The sequence below is a fragment of the Barbus barbus genome (assembly GCF_936440315.1).
Source record: "Barbus barbus genome assembly, chromosome: 4".
Taxonomy (NCBI): domain Eukaryota; kingdom Metazoa; phylum Chordata; class Actinopteri; order Cypriniformes; family Cyprinidae; genus Barbus; species Barbus barbus.
Window position 1 is genome coordinate 18,645,444 of NC_136732.1, and position 23,613 is coordinate 18,669,056.

Below are 23,613 nucleotides of genomic sequence, written 5' to 3' on the forward strand. Positions count from 1 at the left end.
AACCCTTTGAGGTGGCAAAAAGTGTACATTTCTGGTCTCTGTTGTTACATGCTTTCACGCCTTTAACAAAACTGAAGAACAACACACTGACCCAGTCTTATTTTCTGTGGTTACAGCCCATTTACGTGGGCATGCTCGAGAGCAAGGTCACTCCCTCTTTCGTTTAATTTCTTAAACCGCATGAGCTTTACTATTCCTTTGGCCCACAGCGTTTCCTTTTAGCATAGGGAGTGTGTTCAAGTCAAGTCAAGTCACCTTTATTTATATAGCGCTTTTAACAATGTAAATTGTGTCAAAGCAACTGCACAATATCAAAATCAAAATCCTCTGGCCAACAAACCAGCAGTTCAATTTAACTGCAGCAAAGTCAGATTGTAAGGTCTCAACTAGTTCCAGTGGTCATTTGGTAATTCTGTATGTTGTCTGAGCGTTGGCATCCTCTTAGGTCCTCTGAGGGGTTGGCATTATCTTTTCTCAGGTGTTCGGTCATCTCAGATCATTTAGGGGTTGGATCCAGACTGAAGCTTCTGTCATTCCTAATTACCACGGGATGTTAATCCCGTGGCAGAAACAGAGACAAATAGAAACATAATTAGCGTAGCTGCTGTTTTGGCTAAAGAGATGTGTCTTTAATCTAGATTTAAACATAGAGAGTGTGTCTGAACCCTGAACGTTATCAGGAAGGCTATTCCAAAGTTTAGGAGCCAAATGTGAAAAAGCTCTACCTCCTTTAGTGGACTTTGCTATCCTAGGCACTACCAAAAGTCCAGAGTTTTGCGACCTTAAGGAGCGGGTTGGATTGTAGCGTGGTAGAAGACAAGTTAGGTACGCAGGAGCTAAACCATTTAGGGCCTTATAGGCAAGTAATAATATTTTGTAAATGATACGGAACTGAATAGGTAGCCAGTGCAGAGACTGTAAAATTGGGGTAATATGATCATATTTTCTTGATCTGGTAAGAACTCTAGCCGCTGCATTTTGGACTATCTGTAGCTTGTTTATTGAAGATGCAGGACAACCAGCTAGCAGTGCATTACAATAGTCCAGTCTAGAGGTCATGAATGCATGGACTAGCTTTTCTGCATCAGAAACAGGTAGCATGTTTCGAAGCTTGGCAATGTTTCTAAGATGGAAGAATGCTGTTTTTGTAACATGGGAAATATGATTTTTAAAGGACAAGTTGCTGTCTAATATAACACCCAGATTTTTGACTTTAGAGGATGTGACAGTGCATCCGTCTAGTTGTAAATTGTAATCCAAGAGATTCTGTTAATTCTGATTCTGAGTGTTAAACCATTCACTAAGACACTGCATGCCCGCTTGCTTATAAACATAATTTACCGAGCTCTACTAAAGGTGGCAAACAAGCAGTGCATTCTAATATGACTTTAGGTTTGTTGCTTGGCAATCGAATCTGCTTCGGAAAGGGACCGAAAAGGGTGGGGAGAAAGGCATTAATTTATGTCCTCTTGTGTGCAAGGAAATTGCAGTAATAACATTAGTCCCCACACACTGAGAGAAGGTTTGAATTTACATTTAAAACAAGTGTTGGGGACAGAGCTTTGCTTGACTAATTTGCCCTCTTTTTGATGCAAACTGATAGCATGTCGGACAGGCTTTGGGTAACCTTGGAAACAGACTGAAACCTTTTCCCTGGAGCATGACAGAGATCTGTGTGCACTTTCGTCCCCCTCCTCGGTTTAGAAGAACACAATCTCTTCTCAGCTGCTGTCTGTCAGTACTGAAAGGTTCAATACACTCCTAACTAAATCCTGCTCAGATACTTTCTGCGCATTTATCTTTTCCTATACAGGGCTGTGGTATTTTGAACAGACTTCAAAGGCTCTTTTAGTTTAGTTTGAATTCTGAAACACTGCTTGTTTTGTCTAGTGATTCTCCAAATGGCTGTCTCTATGAAGAGCAATTTGAACCGTGTATGACACCACAGTGGTGTTGAAACATTGATAAGTGATTGATGGGCTTCAATGGGTTCTTGTAAATGTGATATGCTACTCTGCATAGGTTCTCCATGGGTTTTTTCCTCTGCGCGGTCTGTATGTAATCTCATAGATGTGTAAGACACTACTTATGACTGGTGCTGAGTGTCAGGACTGATAAACACCCTTGGGCTATTTCTGGAGTGGTGTATTTATAAAGAGAAAATGTAATATTTATGTCTTGCCAGACTGGCAGACACTAGTTTCAATGTTTGTAAGATAAGAATCGTAAGAGATGTGTGTATTGGTATCAAACATATCTTAAATGATGAAAAATGAAATATCATTAGCAAACACTACGAAGTTAGAGGTCCCACTTTATATTAAGGGGCCTTAACTACGATGTACTTGCATCAAAAAATAAGTACAATACTGTGTTCATATTGTATTGCAAAACACTCTTGCTGCTATTTAGGTGGGAGAGGGGTAAGGTTAGGGACAGGTTTGGTGGTATGGGTAGGTTTAAGGGTGGGTTAAAGTGTAAGGGATGGGTCAATATTGTAATTATAAGTGTAATTAAAGATGTAATTACATGCTGGTAATTTAAGTATTTTAAGAAATGTAAAAACGTGTGTACACAAGTGCATTGTCTCAAATGATTAATTTAAATGTAAGTACATAGTAGTTAAGGCCACTTAATATAAATTGGGATTAAGTTAGCAAATTTGGTTAATTTTTTGGATCGGATGTCAGTGTCTTCAACTGGTGTAATGTCTTGTAGGTCCAATCCACACAGAGGAAGAGCGAGGAGACGAGAGGACACGTCATGGGGACGAGCGCCTGCTGTCGAGACGTGTGGATCGTGAGCAGGAGAAAGCGTTAAGGTAAGATGAGAGTTTATAAGCACTGGCGAAAAGCGTCTTGAGCACTTTGAGTGCATGTTGAAGCAAGCTCTCAGAAATGTACTGGGCATTTGTCTAGCTGCTAATTCAATCCTGTGTTTGGAGTTTTAGTTGCATTAGTTCAGCAGATCTGGGAAGACGCTGGAACCTTAGTTCACAAGTCATTTCTTAGAATAACTTTTCAAACTCTTACATTTGAGATTTATAAAGGTTTATGTTTCACTGGCTGTAAATTTTAACTGTGTGGTGACAGCTGTTGATGTTGCTTTAAACAAGACTGATGGCTCAAATCACATTGACGTTGGTCATTTTTGTGGTAAGCCATACGGAATAATGTCTGTGTGTGTGTTTTGTATTCAAAATAGTTTTATAAAGAAATGAATAGTAGACCTACCGTGAAAATCCGATATGTACTCTGTAGCCTAATAAAAGCGTTTTTATTTTACATAGTGCATCACTTAAAGCTTATCACATGATTGGCCATTTCCTAAGTAAATGCATCATGGCAAATGCAGTTCTTTAGAGGCATTGGTGGTGTCCACATTGTTAACTGTCAAGACCACTGCCATATTGTCCAGCACAAGATAAACAAAAATGAGTGAGGGCACCTTTTAGAGTCCCGGCATTAAAACATGAGTATTTTCTACAACTTTCACTTTCTAATGCCAAATGGTATATTACCCTGTCTTATTTTTTTTTGTCATACAAAGTCAAACGTGTCAACTGTTTTGGTTCAGAGGTTTGATTGAAAATGGAACAGGACATTTTTACGGTTTTCTCCAAAAAGCAAAGAGAGTTAGTGATTGATTATTATTATTTTTTTTTATAGCCCTGATGTTGTGTGGAAGCTGGTGATATGGGCAGCTAATGCATAGATGCCCTGTGAAGGTGTCTCAAAGTCATTTCAGTTCAAATCATTACAGTGACAGCTTGAATGTGTGAAAGATACTCTCTCTGCTGCCTTGGTCGAAGCTAGTTTATAATCTCAGCAGACATTTAGCAGCAGTGCTGATATGTGCCAAATAGATGTTAAAAAAAAAAAAAAAGGTTTTAGAAGCCTGGATGAAAGTCTGTTAATTAAAAGCACACTTTTATTAAAATAATTCACCTTGTAGTAAGCATTATCCAGCCAGTGTGAATGGATTCTTGTTTCTTTGATTCCACACACTGGCTAAACGGTGCAACATTTTACTTTCATTGGTCACACTCTGTGTGGTGTTCTTTAGAGTGGATGGATTTATGGCAACAGTTCTCAGCAAATATGAGCCTATTTTCAAAGTGTGGCTCTCATTTCGAGGAGCAGGAAAAAAGTCAGTCTTCCCCACTGGGGAAATTGGTGCTTATAAAAGCAACTGGCTCTCTCAGCAGGATTCCACCCTCAGTGTCTGTCTTTTAAGTTTAAGACAGAATAGAAGTCATGGACTGGGGAATTTGTGTCTCAGTCAGGGCTAAATGGCCACCAGTCTTCCTGTTGGGCTTGAATAAGCATAAATTTTGCAATGTAAAAGCATCCATGACATTTTACTGGTTGTCAAATGTGGATGCCTGGATATTGGGCACTTAAAGGAATAGTTCAGCCAAAAATAGTAATGATTTACTTGCCCTCATATTGTTCCAATCCTGTGCGATGTATTTCTTCCATCAAACGCACATGGTGAATTTTTGAGGAGTTTTCTTGGCCCGCTATAGTGAAAGTGGCTGTTGAGATTCAAATGATAAGAAAAACACCTTAAAAGCACCTTTTTAGTTTTGTTTCACTTTCAGTCAAAGAAAAAGTCATGAAGATTTTGAAAGAATACGAAAATAATTACATAATTATTGAAGTGGTAATGAACTGTGCTTTAAGGAATTAAGTTTTTTTTATTTTATTTTATTTTTTTATAGAAGAATTCAGCAAATATAGCTTTAAAATTAGTTGAAAATATGTAGTGAAGCACCAAACGGAACATTCTTGACCAAAAACAGAAAATTTGGACACTTGGCCAAAAGCTTAGTTATTTTATTATACTATTTGTAGTCTTGGTTGGGAATAATAAACAAATTCTTTAAAAAAAAAAAAAAAAAAAATTTAAAACTAACTAAAAGTGATTTTAAATTAAATTTGTTGGGAATAATACATTCTAAAATAAAATTAAAAATCATTAATTGATTACTCTTTTCTTTATTCAGATAGCATTACTACCATGACATCAGGGCTCTAACATCTTTTTGATTTAATATCAGTCAATATGCTCTTTATTAACCTAATTATTAATATCAGTCAATATGTGCTCTTTATTCATAAGTATGTGGGTCATTTGTGATTTTTAAAAAAAAAAATTTATTCATATTATTTGATGTCAATGCTTAAGGGTTATTAAAGTTTCTAATGCTTAGTATTGACAAAGCAATAAGATTTATCATTTAACTATCTCTGCTTTGTTCAGGTGTGGTTTAGTAATTTACAGTTAATATGTATTCAGTATTAAAAAAGGAAAGTTCAGTAATCATTTGGTTATGTTAAAGATTGAAGTTCAAAAAAGTTGGTATCGGGTTGACCTCTGTGAGATCATGCGAGAAGAGAGAGGCGGGAAAGGAAGGAGAAAGGAGAAGATGGCTTAGAGCGGAGAAAGAAAACACGATTGCCAGACGATACAGACTAGAGTGGTTATTGTGTGCTTAACGTTTGTTAGATTTTAATTTGTTTATGAGACCACACGCTCTCCATGTAGGAGTATGGGTCCATGGGACTGCGAACTGCTGACGGAGGTGTGTGGTTTTGTACGGTAAAGCGAGCTCAGCCAAGTTAGCTTGCTCTGGCTAAGTTAGCTCAGCACATCGTTAAGGGGACTTGAGACGCATCCTTTGCTTGCCGAACAAAAGGAGACTGCGTCGGGAGGAGATCGTCACCTGCCACAGGTGGTTTCCCATCGCTGTGGACTGTTTGCCGTCGGAGGAGGGCGCACGAAGCGGCTCATGCCTGCAAAGGGGTTATATGCAGACGCGGTAGGAGTTGTGTGTTCCCACTCTACACAAGGAGGTACTGATGTTTTCTCTCTGAACTCCAACATTAAGTTCGTCAACAAACTTAAATGCAAGCTTGCTAAAAAAAACAGTAACGGTGCCCTCAGGTTAACACACACAAGGCTATACCCGAGCTTTTTCTGTTTGTTTACCTTTTTTTCCATATTGTTTAATGCATTGTGATATTTTTTTTTCCCCATAATACAAAGTCGAAGTTGAGCTGCTGTGTTGTTGTTTATTTCATTTCATACTCCATAAGTGTATAAGTCAGTAGTCCAGTGGTAACACATTGTTTAAAGGGGTCATATGATGCCCATTTTCCACAAGTTGATATTATTCTTTAGGGTCTTAATAGTCTGTAACATAGTTTGGTTAAAATTTCTCATTGGTAGTTTAAAAAACAAATTTTTTACCCTGTCAAAAACAGCTCTTTTCAGAGCAAGCCGTATTGTCATTCTCCTTTAAATGTTAATGAGCTCTGCTGACTCCGCCCCTCTCTTCCGAGCCGCTCTGAGGGATTGTTTAATTTAGCCTCATTCATCGTGAAACTTGCCAATTAGCACATTATTAGGAAAGGTGATTTGCAAAAATTTATTTAAAAAACCTTGTACTCCCTTCTTCTGGAGGTGAAGCTGGATCACGAATGATCCACCCGAACATAGACGCATTTAGGTAGATCGAGGGCGCATTCCCTTCAAAAACAAACGTAATCCTCTTCAGCTGCTCAGATGACGGGAGTAACGTTAATTGCTCAGGCAGTGAAACAACTGATGACAGCTCACTCAGGGCGGATCTGAGGTAAGACACCAGTGCAGTCTGTGCTAAAACTACTGTCAATCAAACCATCACAGACAGGCATCTGAGATCGGCTCGATTTGAGAAAGGGGTAAATATTGTAGTAGATAAAAAAATAAAATAAAAAAAAAACACTGGGTGGGTTTTTATCATTATAGGGTGGTTGTGTACACACACTGCTAACACGCGTTTCAGTTCAAACTATTGGTAAAAGTGCATGTAGCATTATATGACCCCTTTAAAACCAGATATTCCCCTTACCCTTCATTAAGGTGATAAAGTGAGAATCATATTACTACCCTAGACTGGTTATTCCACAATGAGATGTCTCTTTCACCATTTTACCAATCAATAGAGTCTAAATGGGTTTAATACTTCACCCAATACTGTATGAAGTATTTGCCTTATCATGAGCCTGTGGTGAAAAGGGTTCCATAAGTAAATTAGAAAACTGCCTTTTGGCTAATATAAGCATATTTTGTTTACCCTAAAAGTAGGATATATTTGAATATATTAAAGGATATTTTTGCACACCATGTGCATGTTTTTGCTGCCATGTTTCTTTTAAAGGAAATGTGGCAGTTTTTTTTTTTGTTTTTTTTTAACTACAGCAGCTTTTATTGGAATGTAGACTTTACAAACACAAATGTGCAAACGCTAATGCTAACTGACTTTGCTATAGATTGGTCAACCGCTAATAAGTAAATCTCTTGTCATTCACAGAGAGAATAAAGAGTTTTCAGACTACACCCAGTTGCATCCTCCTATGGTGCCTACTAGCGGACTAAACCCCAACCTGATGGTGACTGGTGGACCGACTCTGGCTGGTGCGGGCCGCTGGCCTGCTGACCCTGCCTCCCACCTGGCCTCCCACACGTGGCTGCCCCGGCCAGGAGCCCCCTCCATGTGGCTGTCTGGTTCTCCATATGGTACCCACCTTTTCTTCACTTATGCCTGTTGTATAAGAATTGTCATGTTACAACAAGCAATTGCCTTGCATTTATTCCAGTTTTAATGAGTAATAAATGATTATGGGTCTATGGAATTATGGACTTTGGAATGCTGCAGAACTGTGTTGTGAATGGGATTTGGACGCTGAATTATTTCCTCAAGGCAGTTTGTTGCCTTGCCAGACGGCCCGAGCGTTTTGTCTAGGCTGAGTGTTTTAGACATTCTTAGAAACAATCAGTCTCACTCCACAACTTCCATCCAAGAATAACAGCGAACAGCACGGTCAGTTCACAGTTGTCTGACGTTCGAGTTTCTGTCTAGACTTTACTTTAAAAACAAAAATATCCCCTAAGTAAATTGCTGTAGTTAAAGTGCTGTGCCTCTTGGCAGGATTTCAAGGAGGTCTGTGCTCCACACACAAGGTTGAGATTATGGTGGGACTGGTGTTTCTCTTGGGAATTAACTCTTGAGTGTTCACGAAGCTGCCAGAAAGCAAGTGCAAATGGACCATCAACTACAAGTACGGTGAACCCAACCATTTTCCCCTTTGTTGTGTACAGGTCTGGGTCCTCCTTCCCTTCATCAGGCGCTGCCTCCAGGATATCCTCCTGCCTTGACGGGCTCCATCCCCCCACCTTACCAGTTTGCCCGAGATCCACAAACCGGTCAGGTGATTGTTATTCCGACAGAGCATCTGCCACACTATGGTAGGTCCCATGTATTCGCCGCAGTTTCTGTGTTCATATTTTCCCGTGTTTCCATTCTCACACACACACAAAATATGCATTTCTAAAAGTGAGTGGGAGTGATATCCCTGTCATAGCAGAATAAATCTACTTGATGCAGGATGCTCAAGTATTCCTCCTGTTCTTTTAAAAGCTGAGATGTTAGAGCGAGGTCCCCCGCTGTGGTCAGCCATGTACCCGCCGGCAGGAAGCACTCTGCAGCATGCCCATCAGCTCCAGCTCCTCTCCCACCAGCAGCTCCTGCGCCAACAGGAACTCTACATGATCCAGCACCAGACCGCACAGGTCATGGAGCTGCAGAGGAACGCACAGTTAGTGGTATGAGGCTCTTTGTCCGTCAATGTCATTATAATCGTTGGGAGGCATTCCTGTATTTCCCATTTTGTAGTCCTTAAAGGATGAGTCCACTTCCAGAGTAAAAAATTCCTTATAATTTACTCACCCCCATGTCATCCAGGATGTTCATGTCTTTCTTTCTTCAGTCACAAAGAAATTCAGTTTGAGGAAAACATTCCAGGATTTTTTTTCCATGTAGTGGACTTCAATGGTGGCCAAAGATTTCAAGGTCAAAAATGCAGTTTCAATGCAGCTTCAGAGGACTCTACACAAACCCAGCCAAGGAGTAAGGGTCTTGTCTAGTGAAACAATCGATCATTTTCTGAGAGAGAGAGAAAAAAGAAGTATATTTATACACTTGAATACAAATGATCGGCTTTCTCTAGCTCCCCGATGCGCATGCGTGTTTTCACACGTTACGTAATCATGTTGGAAAGGTTGCACGCAGTTAATTCTTCGTCTTTGGACTTCGTTTAAAAACTCCATCTCATTTTCTCCTCCAACTTTTATAATCATCCAACATTGACCTTTCCAATATCACCTAATAAAGACGCGCATCGCAGAGCTAATGCCAGCCGAGCATTTGTGGTTAAAATGTGTATAGATATAATTTTTTTTTTCGAATGACAGATCGTTTCACTAGATAAGGCCCTTATTCCTCGGCTGGGATCGTGTAGAGCCCTTTGAAGCTGCATTAAAACTGCATTTTTGACCTTGAAATCTTCGGCCACCATTGAAGTCCACTACCTGGAAAAAAAAATCCTGAATTGTTTTCCTCAAAAACTTAATTTCTTTGCAACTGAAGAAAGAAAAGACATGAACGTCTTGGATGACATGGGGGTGAGTAAATTATCAGGAAATTTTTATTCTGGAAGTGGACTTCTCCTTTAAGGCAGTGGTCGGCAACAGGCTGCCCGTGGGCCAAAACTGGCCCGCCAGCAATTATAACTGACCTGCGCCCAAAGCCAGATTATTTTGATAGCGGCTGGTTCTGAAATAAATCTGTCATGACAGCAACAGTTACTCACAATCAGAGTATGTGAACATTTTGAATGGACCGAGGAGCGGATTTTTTAAAAGTCAGAACGTCGTGGTTTTCACTCGCTCCAAGAGCTCCACCACCATCACAAGTACAATTCATGCCAACGACCCATAATATAACTGCATATTTAGCAAGAATTCACATGTTAATATTTAGCTAGCTTGATAGAGAAGGATCACTCAAATCAGAAAGAATGTGACTATATGATGACAGCAGTGGACATGAGCGGTAAGTTATAGTTCTCAAGGAATTAGTTTGTTCCTTCTAGTCTAGATACTGAATATTTTAAGAAATACTTTAGACGCGGAGCGGTGTTTCTGATATCAGTGAGTGGGAAATGCTGAACCCGGAGCAGAGTGATTATTAAATGCTCGGAGTGCGTAGGGGAAATTGTTGACGGTCCACTCCGCTCATATACTCTGCCGGACACCGCCACACAAATGTGGCTTTTTGTTAATGACTGTCCTCCTACAGGATTTAACACCGAGTAACAGCTCACTACCACTTACAAAAGACACTGTAACAGTCTCTCACAGGAAATTCTAGTTGCATTTTTCATTAATTAATTTCTTAAATTATCCTTTGACTGGCCTGATGCCAAACTTACTTGCTAACCCCTGCTTTAAGGTCTTTTTGAATCAACTCAGGATGTTCAACATGAAAAACAGGCATAAAAACCAAATGCATATATCAACTTTTTGTATCAAGTCCAAAATATTGTAAATTTGCATGTATTTTATACTTTTTGAATATATATTTTATAAAAATATATTTTAGGCATATTTTTGAATAGGCTTGTAATTAAGTATTGATTTGTTTTTACGGTGGTGCAGGAGAGATTAAATGCAAGTCAAACGAGGACCGATTTGGAGGAAAAGCCAGACAAGAGAGGAGCCGAAGGGGCCAAATCCAGTCTCTCGAGCATCCCCACTACAGCCCTGCACTCACGCAAGCCTCCCCCACGCTCCCCGACCCCCTCCACTTCGTACAGCAAAGCCCTGACGCCGCTGCCTGTCCCACTGCTGCCTTCACCTGTCACTGTACTGAAGTCTGAGGACAGACCCAAAGTGGAGAAGTCCCTCCCTCAACAGCCCTACTCCCATCCGTCGTCTCCTGTCCCTCACTCAGTCAGCCCCGCTTCAGCATCGCTCTCTCCTACCTCCCCCATCCAGACCAAAGAGGAGTCTGTGGAAGTGCCTGAGAAAGAACCACTCAGTCTACAGAAGCAACCCTCTGCTCCCTTCCCATCCATGTACCATGGTAAGTGGGAAGATCATCTTTCCCAAAATTAAATGTCCAGGATTGAGTCTGCTTAATTTGTCACAGTCGCCTCAACTGTAGATTTGCATGGTTTTATGAAAGAATTGTTTATTTGCATATTGCACAGTAAATGAGTGGGACACTAATCAAAAACCGAAAGGAAAGCCGTTTAATAATGCACGGTCATTAATCACCATAGTGCTGTTTTTAAGGAAATCTGTTTGGGAGGGGACCGAGAATCCACACAGGACTGCAATCAAACGCAGTGTGTTATTCTTCATGTCAGAATGTGCAGGGTAGTGCAGTCTTAATGAGTAGCCTGCAAATATCCCCACATATGGGATTACCAGCTGCCACTTCACTGGAATAGACTTCTTATGACAGCAGCCCTTTTTACCCATATCCCCTGGCGGTTTCCCTTTAAAAATGTTCAATGCTCAGAATAAATTGATTTTCTGCTCACGGTGCATTCTGAATGTATGAGTATGCACGAATGTGTTGGCCTATGTGTATATAAGGGCTTTTGGAATGCTTGTGCTGAAGCCATTTGGTTCATGAAAGTTTCATAAAGCCCTAGTGCCGAAGAACATGTGGGGTTATTAATCACTTTGTCACTCTGTCGCAGGAAACTAAAGCCCCTCTACTCTTTGCATAAGCACCTCAAAAAACCTGTCTCTTCTGTTTCTTTGGCAGAAATTCCTCCCGGCTACCCGTACCAATCGATAACGGCACCTTTTGGCAGCCATTACCCCTACCTCCTCCAGCCGGCTGCTGCCGCAGATGCTGACGGCCTGGCGCCAGATGTGCCGTTGCCGGCTGAGACCTCCGAGCACTTGGCGACCGTCGCAGATGTCAAACCCCAGCACTTGTGTTCTCCAGTGGTTGTGGAGCCACTTCATGCATCCAGAGAGCCAGAGTCCATGGAAGAGGGCGGCACGGTGTTCAAAAAAGAGCCAAACCTGGAAGACAACAAAGACATCCTGAGCCAGGACAGCTTGAGGCTTGCACCCATCACCACTCAAGACTCTAGCACCCCCACAGAGGCTGAAGCCCACCCTAGAGGCAAAGCCACACCATCGCCAGAGGAGGAATCAGATGAGGAAGATGGGGAGGCTGTCAAAATCGAAGTTGCCTCCTCAAGCCATCCAGGGCTATACAAAACATCTAGGCTGGACCCTGAGAGAACCACCAGAGTAGAAACTGCAGAGGCCTCGATTGATCTGGTAGACCAAGTCTACAAATCCTCATCTAGTTACATGGATGCACACCATGTGGTTTGTGACATCCAACCAGCAAAAGCACCCTTAGATCTTTCTGATAGCCTGAACCCAGTAGACCTCAGAGATCCTGTCCCGGACGCTCCACACCTGGAGTCCAAACTTGACAATCCTTTCCTGCCTAACAGCAGCCCTTCTCACCTTCAGCCCTCTTCCGCACCGGTGGCCATCCTGCCTGAAGACCCCATGGCAGGCATGTTTGCTCTGGTCACAGCCAGTGAGCTTCCGCAGGCCGGAGCGGTGTCCATCCTGGCAGATGGATATAGCTCTAGATCTGAGCTCTGTGCGGGTGTCAGTCCCCTAGAGTCCACTGCTCTGGAAGGCATGGCCCTGCTCAGCCAGCTGGCAGAGCTGGAGATGCAGAGGCAACCCAGAGATGACACGCAGGGTGAGTCTTGTTTCAGAGAGAGGAAGGGAAATCTGAAGGATGTGGGACTTGATCTAGCATGCTCCAACAGTTCTCAGGGAAGCGGGGTGATTGGGGAGAGAGAGAGATTTGCTCGCTGTAGTGTGCTGTAAAGCAAAATGTGCTGAAACAAGCTCAGGAATTGTTTCAGCTCTAGTGAATATATTCAGAATGTTGAATGGTGTGCCAATGCTGCTTGTTCTTCAAGCAGCTTTTAGAGTAAAAATGTTCATTTAAAGAATAAGTAAATGCAACTGTCTGGTCTTTTGGACGTATCTGGATGGCAATTCCATTAATGCAGTCTGACACAAGAAACACCCATATATACTAATGTATTGGAGAATGCAGGGCTGCCCCACGCTCCCTAGAGGTAATTAATGTTGCGATCGATCGCGTGTTTGTGTGTGCAGCTGTAATGCTCTGTGGACTGGAGAGTCTGCTGGAAGCTGGCAGGCAGGTCCTCCTGGAGGCCATCGAGTGTCAACATCAGGTTATCATCCGCCTCCCCCGAGAGCTCAACCCTAATAAGAAATACAGCTGGAGACAGAAGAAAGATGAACCCGTATGCTTGCCTATTTATTACCCTTTTTATTTTCTTCTCCCTCTTATAAACCTGTGCTTGAGTTTTTTTTTTTTTTTTTTCCCCTGCTCTCAGAACGGTGACTCTATCATTTTTGTAAATTTAAATACAATGTTAATATTTTTAAATTTGTCATGTTTACAAATTCCAGTAGCATTTGAATTGCTCACATTTTTAACTATTTACAAATAGTGACATTTGAATTTTTGTACATTTTGAGCAGTGTTTACAAATTCCAGTGGGATTTAAATTTTTACGTTTTAACTGTTTACAGCTAGTGACATTTGATGTTTTAACATTTAAGCAGTGTTTATAAATTGCAGTGGGATTTAAATATTTTTCACTGTTTACAGCTAGTGACATTTGATGTTTTAACATTTAAGCAGTGTTTATAAATTGCAGTGGCATTTGATTTGTTTTTTTTTATTTTAACTGCGTTTTCAGTTAGAGACCTTTGAAGTTTTCACATTTAAATGCAGTTAAAGGCATTTACATTTTTTACATTTAGCAGTGTTTACTTCCGACATTTTGCATAGGGACATAACCCCATAGCTCGCTTTTAGCTAATAATACTTTTGTTGCTGCTTGGAGTACTGGTTATAGGAAGTCCAACCACAGATGGTAATCTTGTTTTCCTCTCTTAGATGTTCTCCAAATCTTCTTTGGAGAGAATGGACACTGTAGAAGTGGACTACCGTGTGAGACTCGCTGAGCTTCAGCAACGTTACAAAGAAAAGCAACGAGAGCTGGTCAAGCTGCAGAGGCGGAGAGACAAAGAGTGAGTCTCCCAATTAACATTACCTCCCTTAACGCCACTTCATTAAGACCAGTAATGCAAATCTATCTAATTTAATCCCTCTAAAAACAAATTTGCTATTTGTGATCTCTGATTCACAGAGATAAACTTCAGCAGCAACAACAGCAGCAGCAACAACAACAGATCCAGCAGCAGGAGAGGAACATAAGTTTAGCCCGGAGGGGCCCGGGACGTCCCCGAAAGAGGAAACATGGCCTATGCGCACTGTCTCCACCTTCCAGCAAGCTGGATTCAAAGTCTGCAAAGTAAGTGTGTTGCTCAGGCACCGATAAGGCCCAGCTGTGCTCCACACGGCCTGCCCTCCAGCTGAACACTCTGTTGTTTTGCAGGTTGGGCAGAAGCGTGCTTTACTCCGAGGACTCTGAGAGCGGGGAGATGCTGAGGAAGCGCTTTCGGGCTTCTAACCGAGATGAGGAGGAGGAGGAGGAAGAGAGTGCGTTGAGATTGAAGAAGAAGAAAAAAAAGAGCTGGAGCGAGCAGGAGGCATCTTCAAGCTTCTCTCATGAGGTTGGTCTCTGTTATACTGGAGTGGATTTCTAGCTCCTAAATATCTGAACATTTTTGCTTTTGTTGAACAAACATGTTGTATCAAATAAAAATCCATTCATTGCTTTTATCTCTTTTAACAGGCGCCTAAAATGGCTGTGAAGAAGAGCCAACTGAGCGAGCAGGAGCAGTTGGCATCCAAACTTGACAAGGCCTTGTCCCTCACTAAGCTCAGTAAACTAAGCAAGCCCTCTTGTAAATTCATAGCCGGTTCCTCGGGGAAGTCCAGGGTTAGTTCTGGAAGCAGAGTCCCCATGCTGACCGATATAGACATAGTCAATATGGGAAAATCCAGCCTGTCAAAAGATCTCAGCATCTTTTACAAGTCTTCCAAAGGAGGTAAAAGCAAAATGCCATTCAAAACGAAGCCTTCAGATCTATGCCTTGAGGGAAAAGGCCAGCGGAAAACACCTTATTCTCCAATGAGGTCAGAAATCAGCAGCTATTCTAACAGTAAGTCAGACTTTTTGTAAGTGTAATTTTTTTGTTGTTGTTGTTGCCAGTGTTTTGTTTCCAATGTAAACGGGTTACAAAAACCCCAGGGGCTTTTTCCTGCTATATATGTATTTTTCGTCTTAGATAATGGAGAGGTTTTTTTTGATAACTATCTACCATTATGTGTTTATGGTAATATCTGTAATCAATTACTGTGGGCTGCATTTAGACGTTACTATTTCGGAGTGAGGCAGTACGAGTAATTTTAAATCACAGTAATGGTATTAATCAAGAATTTTAAAATAAAATTAACAAAATGCTGTCCTAATATAGAAATATATTCATAACCATTCAAAAGTTTGGGATTAAGATTTTTACTAATGTTTTGAAAAGTCTCTTATACTCACCAAGGCTGCATTTTGTATCATAAATACAGTAAAAACAGTACTATTGGGAAATATTTTAGTTTAAAAGGACGGTTTTCTATTTTAATATATTTTCAATTTATTTCAAAGCTGAATTTTCAGCTGCCATTGCTCCAGTCTTCACTGTCACACGATCCTTCAGAAATCATTCTAATATGCTGATTAGCTGCTCGAGAAACATTTCTTATGTTGAAAAATTTAGTGTACTGTACTTAATACTTTTGTGGAAACTGTGATACATTTTTCCAGGATTCTTTGATCAATAGAAAGTTCAAAAGAATGGCATTTACTTGAAATAGACATTTATAGAATAATATATAACATTATAAATAACTGTACTGTCACTTTTGATCATTTTAAGCATCCTTGATTAATACAAGTATTATGCATTAGTCAAAAAATATCTTACTGACCCCAATTTTTTGGATGGCAGTGTGTGTATAATAATGGTGTCGTATAATTGTTTTGAAACAGTTTTTAGTTTATCGTGCTTTTGGACCTCCATCCTGAGTGAAATCTGTTATGATTTGTATCAGACACAGATTCAGAAGAGGATTCCCTGAAGGATCTCTGGCCACCCAGCTCCATGTTGGGAAGAACAGGGTCACGTCCACAGCTCCCCGGCCTGTGCAGCACTCCATCCAAGAAAAAGCGCTCATCGTCCAAGAGAGCCTCTTCGTCTTCATCACTGAAGTCCAAGCAGGCGGCCAAAGAGAGAAAACATAAGCACTTTGCTTTATTGCTACAGGAGGCGGGAGTCAGCTCCTCTGAGGACTCATTTGACCAAGGTTAATAAAGCATACCTCACTATGCACAGAATCGAGAAGGCAGCCTCTCGGTTTTAGCTTTTTTTTATTTTTGGTCTGTCTTGTATTTTTAACCATGACCATTGGTCATGATGACATTTTTCCTGAGAAGCCATTTTAAGATGCTTGCGTCAGAATTTGCTACCTCACATCGGCTCTTGTTAGAGTCACTTCTTAATGGTTTTACTTTTTATATGGGAATGTCTTGCCATTTTGCATTAAAATGTATGTGGCTGTGGAAAGTGTTCTTTATTGTATTGCAGTTTGGTACCCAAGCTTTATTAAACGTGCTGATTTCATTTTTACTGAAAGTAAAGAAATGCAGTGTTCTCTGTCTCTTTCGCTACATCTCCTGCTGTAGAGTGTTAGGTTGCAACGCTCCACACTCCTGGTTTCCTGTTGTTCAAATATCCCTTTCATCAGTGAAGAGCTGTCACAAGGAGATCTTCGCATAAGTTCAGCGCTCATGAGCAGTGCTGATGAGATTCATTAGCCCAAATTACTTTGAGAAGCATAACTAACTTCTTGTTAGGTTCTTCAAAGTGATCAGATATTTAACAAAAAGAGAAACTGTTGAATTCACACAAGATGAATGTTGGCTAATGTTTTTTACATTTACAATAGTGTATACATTTATCATTTAATGAGTCCTATAAACTAATGTGAAAGCACTGGTAGTAGAGCATACTACCATTATAACTACACTTAAGTCACTAAATCAACATGCACACAACCAGAATTTGTCGAACTTTTCAAGCTTGACCTGTAATCATAAATCTCGAACTCTTCCAAGAAGTGTTTTCCACTATGGTAAATGTGTGAACAGGCAAAGCATTGTGGGATATTTGGAAAATAGGGCGCTCCCTGATTTACTAAAAAAATGAATAACCTAGCATCTCTAGACTGCTCGCTCTCTCCCTGCAGCTGCTTGGCCACCCCTCCACCTCTGACCCCTTCTCCTACCCATGATGCTTTTGAATGTCTATCGGTCTGTGCGTTTGCTTGTCCTGCTGCAACAAAATAAGAAGCAAAGCGCTTGGCTGGGAGTAGGACAGCCAGCTGTTCAGCGTGAGGTCACTATCCATGTCACCTGAGCCTTGAGCATTGTTCTGTAAGTAGGCCACCACCCTCTTTTGCTGTGACTTCTCAATTTCTACTAATTTGTGCTTATACTGTTACAGAACCAAAACACAAACAAACAAAAAAAAGACTGGATAACAGATGAGGTGTTAAATACCTTTGTAACATGCTCACCTCCTATTACATGCCCTCAAGCCATGGTTATGTTTGTTTTTGTTTTTTTTAGTCTTTTGCAATTTAGGAGATCTCCATCTTCATCATCATCATCATCTTTTCCTCCTCCATCTCCTCCTTCACAACCTTGTTCTTCATCTTGACCACCTTCTCCTCCTCCTTCACATTCTTCTTTACCTTCACCTTTTTCTTCTTCACTGCCTTATTTTTGGTCATTAATAATTTAATGTTTCAGAAGTTTTCTACATCTGCGAGATTTTATTTAATATATTTTGACATTGTTCCACGGTATATAACTAAATAGTGTTGGTTAGAATTTAATGCATGATTAAGATTGCTATGTATAAGATTTAATTATTATTTTCCCTTAAATTTTTGTTTTATAATTTACCGCAAAGGAAGCAAGAGGTTTAAATTGAAAAGAACATAACCATGGTTGAAGTGGTTAATGGTCTGAGTTGAGTCTCAGGAGCCATGGAGGACTGTCCTCACAGAGCCTGCTTTGTGTTCCTCAGCTTTCCTCTTCCTGTACACATCCTCTGCTTGCTGTCAGTTCATGTAATACATGCTTCAGGTTTTAACGCTTTGGCATCTATAAAATTGTTCACAACATAACCAATCGAAGTCCTTGTTTGCTACAAAGTCTCTGTCTTTAACAAACTCACCTCTGGCTTCAGCTACTCACAACCGTGCTGAAACATCCTGTGTGTCTGTTTCCATCACCAAGTGTGTTCCTCACCCTCCAAAGAATGAGAGAAAAGGGGGTGTTGCTTAAAGTGGGTACCTACTGTCTTACAGTTAGTCCTTGAGTCTTTTTTTGTCCTTTATCAGTTTAGACCAGCTCCGAGCTGAAGAGACTGTTAATAATTGATGACTTTCTTAGTCAGGGATTCTGCCAGCAACCGTAGCTTTCTGCAGCGCTTGTGGCTTATTTCTATTCCCATTTTTCCCTCAGTGATTCAGCTCATTCAGCACATTGGGCAAGGCCACTTTACTGGCTTCTCTTATTTGGTTTGGGCTTTTGCATTCCCAGCCCCTCGCGATTTGGAACGAGCCAGCAGCCATGCTGATTTTAAATCCTGCCCTAAAGCTCTGAAGGTTTGAAAGCTGTGCTTGCTAGATCCTGCCTACCCAGCTTAGTATATGCTGCCCACATTCAACCAGACTTTGTCCCCCACCAATAATCTTGTGTAGTGGTGGGTGGGCTGCAGTGTTTGAGCAAGAACACATTAATCTAGAGAAAGTCGGCTTCTGCGGTGCTAGATTACATTGGATACGTGAAAGTGAGAAGAACAGTACTGCTGGCAGAATGATGCATTAGTGATAGTAATCTAGTATTCATAGCTATGCAGATTGAATTCGATGGTTTTATTGTTCTACAAAGAGAACTAGCAGGGGAAATGGTCTTTATATGTTGGATATTTCTTATTTATTTGCATGGGATTGAGGTTTTGATTTAACAGAGGATGATTGAACTGGATCCTTCACACAAAAATTTAAATTTTGTCATTTACTCCATGTTATTCCAAACCTGTTATTTTTTTTTTATCTTTTCCTAATTCAGAACACAAAGATATTTTAAAGAATTTTTATCCATTCAATGAAACCCAATAGGGTCTGAAACGACATTGATTAAACCCAATTAACTTCCATTGTATGGGCAAAAATAACATTCTTAAAAATTATCTTTGTTCAGTGAAAGAAAGAAACTCATACAGGTTTGGAACGACATGGTGCGCAAATAATGACAGAATTTTCATATTTGGGTAAACTATCACTTTAAACCTGGGCACTTCAACTCCAAAGCTGGAGGGCCAGTGCCCTGCAAACTTTAATCTCTAACCCACTTGTCTGCACACTCTTAAAAATAAAGGTTCTTTATTGGCACCTACAATTCCATGAAGAATTTTTCCACTGCACAAAAGATTCTAGTGAAAAAGTGATTATTAAAATGTTCTTTACACCAAGAAAAAAGTGGTTCTTTTAAGAACTGTTTGCTTAAAGGTTCTTTGAGCACCCCAAAATGGTTCTTAAAAAAAAACTTACGGAACCTTTGTGTTTAAAAGTGTCATTTACAAATAATTCTTAACGCCATTTTTATTAGCTTGTTTGGTTGGGGTTATATAGTTAAACTCAGCAAGACACTGGTCCTCCAGGTCTAGAGTTGAAAGCTCTGCACTATATGATGGGATGTCACAGGCTTCATCAATTTCTGAACCTTTCATGTTTTGTTAAAAATCCTAAATGATTTTCTTCCCACTTTTAACAGAGTATTTTACCAAACGGGATGATTATGAGGATGATGATGACGATGAGGATGAAGATCGGTATGATTACGAGCTTGATGAAAGCGATGGCCTGTGTTCGTCATCCATAGAAGAAAGCGGGCTGGGTCTTCTGGCCCGCTTCGCCGCCAGCGCTATCCCGAGTCCCGTTGTCACCAATCCGCTCTCCATTGTCCAACTGGAGGCTAAAAAGAAAGCCAAGAAAAAAGAGGAACGGCAGAGTCTTCTGGGTAAGGAAGTTTATTTTTTATTTTTTTTCCTCCCTACGCTCTTAGGTTCATCTGTAATCTCTAAAATGTGACATCAGCTGCTTTTCCAAGCCCATGGGACTTGAATTCCCAGGTGAAAAGGTGATGCATTGTTATTGGCTGTCTTTTGTTGCGCTGTCGTGCATGTGCGCCGGCGAATGAGAGAATTGAAAGGTGCTGGCAGATGAAAACACATTGTGCTAGGAACAGTCACTCAGTAGGGGTGTTATTCAATATAGACACCCATCAGTTGGGCCCAACTTGAGAATGGAGTGTCATTATCCCCCCGCCGCATTGGTGTGTGTGTGTTTGCTGCACCGCTTGCGCATGCTGAGAATGTGATGCTGACAGGCCTTCCTTTGATGAGGTTGTGCTGTGATCCTGAGCGGGTACCCAGCAGTGCACACGACAGGCCTGCCAGCGGAGACCAACAGCCCCCTTCATTAACTATTCCAAGACCCTGCAACAACGCTCGGACTTAATTCTGCTCCCACATCTGGCCCTGTTTATATCTCACATGTGCACATTATATTGTCGTTCTTCGTTTGCAAATGAGTTGACCACATGTAGATGGTTTAAATTATAGCAGATGGCCTAGTATTTACATTACTGGTGTGTTTTTCATAAAAGGCACTTTGCGTTTATGTGCGAGTGCATTTAGTTTGCATGCTTTAGTAATAACCGAAGGTTATGTCTTCTGGATTGTAGGTACAGAGTTCGAGTTTACAGATTCTGAGAGCGATGTTAAGACGAGAGAGAAGTTTCCGTCGCTGTTGCACGGCAAACGGTCAGCTCCTGAGCTCCCGCTCTTGCCACCCGCGTGCGTCATGCGTGACGACTCCAGCCCCAGCAAGCGTGGACGCAAACCCAAGAAACCCAAGTCTCCCCAGGAGTTCAGTTTCGACCTTACCGCTGATGGAAGCGAAGACGAACAATGGACGCGGCGGAGGAGCGAACGCATCTTCCTCCACGATGCAGCCCAAGCCAACCCCATCTCCCCGTCCAGCAAAACTCCTCTTCCACTTACTCCCAAACCCTCCCGTGGCCCCAAAGCATCCCCGCAGAGCCCTAAGGAGCTGGCCAAAGGCAAGGAAGCGAAAGACCCTAAGGTAAGCCCTTGTTTTATCGATGTAGATCAAGTCCTATGTGCCAGACCCAACGAAACAGTGAGCGCGCTTGATACCAGCAGGTGTCCTGCTACATTTGTCGGACAAGAAAGCCTCCCGCTGTGAGTGTCATGTTGTTGGACACAAAAGGATGACTACTTCTTGCCAGGCTACAATTACCAGCCATCACCGTTCCACCCTCGAATCCTCCCTGGTTTTTTAATTAATTCATTTATTTTTTATAGTGTTCAGCGCATGACTGCCTATTAATGTTTGCTTGTCTATCCAGTGTTGTTGAATGGCTGTAATGTGTGGGAGAACTGAGCCCAATTGTGTCATGCATTTGTATGAGGCTTTTCATGCTGATGGTTTGGCTTTGTATCCGGTGTGAATGTTCCAGAAGAAGAGGGTTAAGGAGACCCCCCTGTGTCTGCCCCCACCCCAGCTCTCCAGCACTCCCTCGGACGGCACCGGAGCTCTCCCTGTCGGCCCAGGGCGCAAGAGCAAGCTGAAGCCCAAATCCAGAGAGGTAACTTGGCTAACACTGCAATGCTAATAAGTCATAAACTGGCTGATATTTTGCAATATTTTGACTGATGAACCGAAATGGTTGTTTCCTCTCGAGTCAATTTCAAGATCTACCAGAAACCATCAACTGGAAAATAAATATTGTTTTATTGTTTATTAAATACAGTAGTCAACATTTGAAGTGGGTCAAAAAATTCATCAAAGTTTTCCGGTTTTGTTTTTTTTTTTTTTTAGGCTTTAGGACAACTTTGATAAAGTTTTGATCCACTTCGAATGTTGACTAGTGTATTATAAAGGTATTACAAGCTAGCCTTATCTATACATTTTATTTAGGCTCATGCAATTGTATTAAATATTATTTTACATTTATATTTCCATTCAGAAGTTTGGGGTCAGTAAGATTTCTTTTTTATCTTAAATTAAGAGTTTTATTCTCCAAGGGGGCATTAAATAATCAAAAGTGGCAGTAAAGACATTTATAATGTTACAAATGATTTCAAATAAATGCAGTTTTTTTTGTTTTTTTTTACTTTCTATTCATTAAAAAATCCTGAAAAAAATGTATCATGGGTTCCACAAACATATTAAGCAATACGACTGTTTTCTACTTTAATAATAAGAAATGTTTTTAAACAAATCAGCATGTTAGAATGATTTCTGAAGTATCATGAGACACGGAAAACCAGAGCAATAACTGCTGAAAATTCAGCTTTACCATCATTAGAATAAATTAGATTTTAAAATATAATGAAATAGAAAGTAGTTCTTTTCATTTTTAATAATACTTAACATGCAGCCTTGGGGAGCATTACAGACGACTAACCCAAAAAAATCTTACCAAACTTTTGAACTTTAATGATTATATTATATTTTGACCACTCTTACGATTGATGACAAAAATACCATACTTTTACATTTGTTTGGCCTGCCTTAACACTCTTAGCACATAAAATACATGATGCACTGTGTATTACCTCACATTTTTACATGCCACATAATATTCGAAACGGACTTAGTGTTGAGCAGCCATTTTGTGTGACGCCGAGGGGAAACAGCGAAAGGGATTAGAATAATTTTACCTGGCAGGCTCAAGGCCTATTGGGAGAAGCCTTGCATTTAAATGAGACGCCCTTTCCTGCTCCCCTGTCCCAGTCTGCATGGGCCTGCTCTCAGTACCCACCCAGGGAGGAGAGATGGAGAAGGAGAGAGAAAGGGGGGAAGTGCAATAGAGCAGCAAGCCTAATTAGACTGCACACTCAGCGGGAAAGCAGTGAAATTAACCAAATGATATCTCGCTCCATCCATTTCTCCGCCCCTTCCGCAAAATTTACTTATTTCTTCTCGAGATAAATGTCCACTGCATTTTAAAACTCTCCACTGCTGCTGTTTTTTTATCTTATGTATAAATCACGTGTTATAATGCACAGTGCAGAAGCTCGGGAACTCCTCTGGGTATTTGCCGCATTCGAAATCAAGAAATCCTACATCTCGTGAGCCGAGCTTGTCACTCATCTAAATGGGTTTTACTGAATCAATTCTCCTCTAGTAAGCACATGGGTTTCATCTTTTGAACTGAACCAACAATGGCTCAGTGTTCAATATTTCATATTGTCACAGGAATTGGGGCAAAATGTGCTTGAATTCCCCCAGCAGGTTCGAGGGAAGGGCGGTGCTGTCAGCAAACTGATGGAAAGTATGGCTGCTGATGAGGACTTTGAGCCCAACCAGGACAGCAGCTTCTCCGAGGATGAGAATCCCCCTGTGAGCGCTCAGCCCGAAAGACCCTGCACCCCCGGTGAGACGCTTTCGCATTCCCTCTAGTCAGCAAGGCCGCAGAGCTATTTCCCTTCATTGCTCCCCCATTTTTAATTGCGGTTTTATGACTAAATCAGACTTAATTTTCTTGTCCGTGCATGCAATTAAAAGTG

At 41.0% G+C, this 23,613-nt stretch overlaps 1 protein-coding gene across 3 annotated transcripts in view; it reads left to right on the forward strand.

Moving 5' to 3' along the window:
- Positions 1-23,613, forward strand: part of LOC306864519 (trinucleotide repeat-containing gene 18 protein-like) — a 70,367-nt gene that overhangs the window by 30,247 nt on the left and 16,507 nt on the right. Inside the window, exons 6-21 of one of the 3 annotated variants that reach the window (XM_079408577.1) lie at positions 2,719-2,821; positions 7,361-7,566; positions 8,149-8,295; positions 8,468-8,652; positions 10,546-10,972; positions 11,666-12,637; positions 13,066-13,217; positions 13,880-14,013; positions 14,133-14,297; positions 14,382-14,559; positions 14,682-15,051; positions 15,995-16,246; positions 19,788-20,033; positions 20,760-21,160; positions 21,558-21,686; positions 23,336-23,480. In XM_079408577.1, coding sequence (XP_079264703.1) covers positions 2,719-2,821; positions 7,361-7,566; positions 8,149-8,295; positions 8,468-8,652; positions 10,546-10,972; positions 11,666-12,637; positions 13,066-13,217; positions 13,880-14,013; positions 14,133-14,297; positions 14,382-14,559; positions 14,682-15,051; positions 15,995-16,246; positions 19,788-20,033; positions 20,760-21,160; positions 21,558-21,686; positions 23,336-23,480 — 4,212 coding nt within the window. The remainder of the gene's footprint in view (positions 1-2,718; positions 2,822-7,360; positions 7,567-8,148; positions 8,296-8,467; positions 8,653-10,545; positions 10,973-11,665; positions 12,638-13,065; positions 13,218-13,879; positions 14,014-14,132; positions 14,298-14,381; positions 14,560-14,681; positions 15,052-15,994; positions 16,247-19,787; positions 20,034-20,759; positions 21,161-21,557; positions 21,687-23,335; positions 23,481-23,613) is intronic. The other 2 variants (XM_079408578.1, XM_079408579.1) reach the window with 2 other exon arrangements.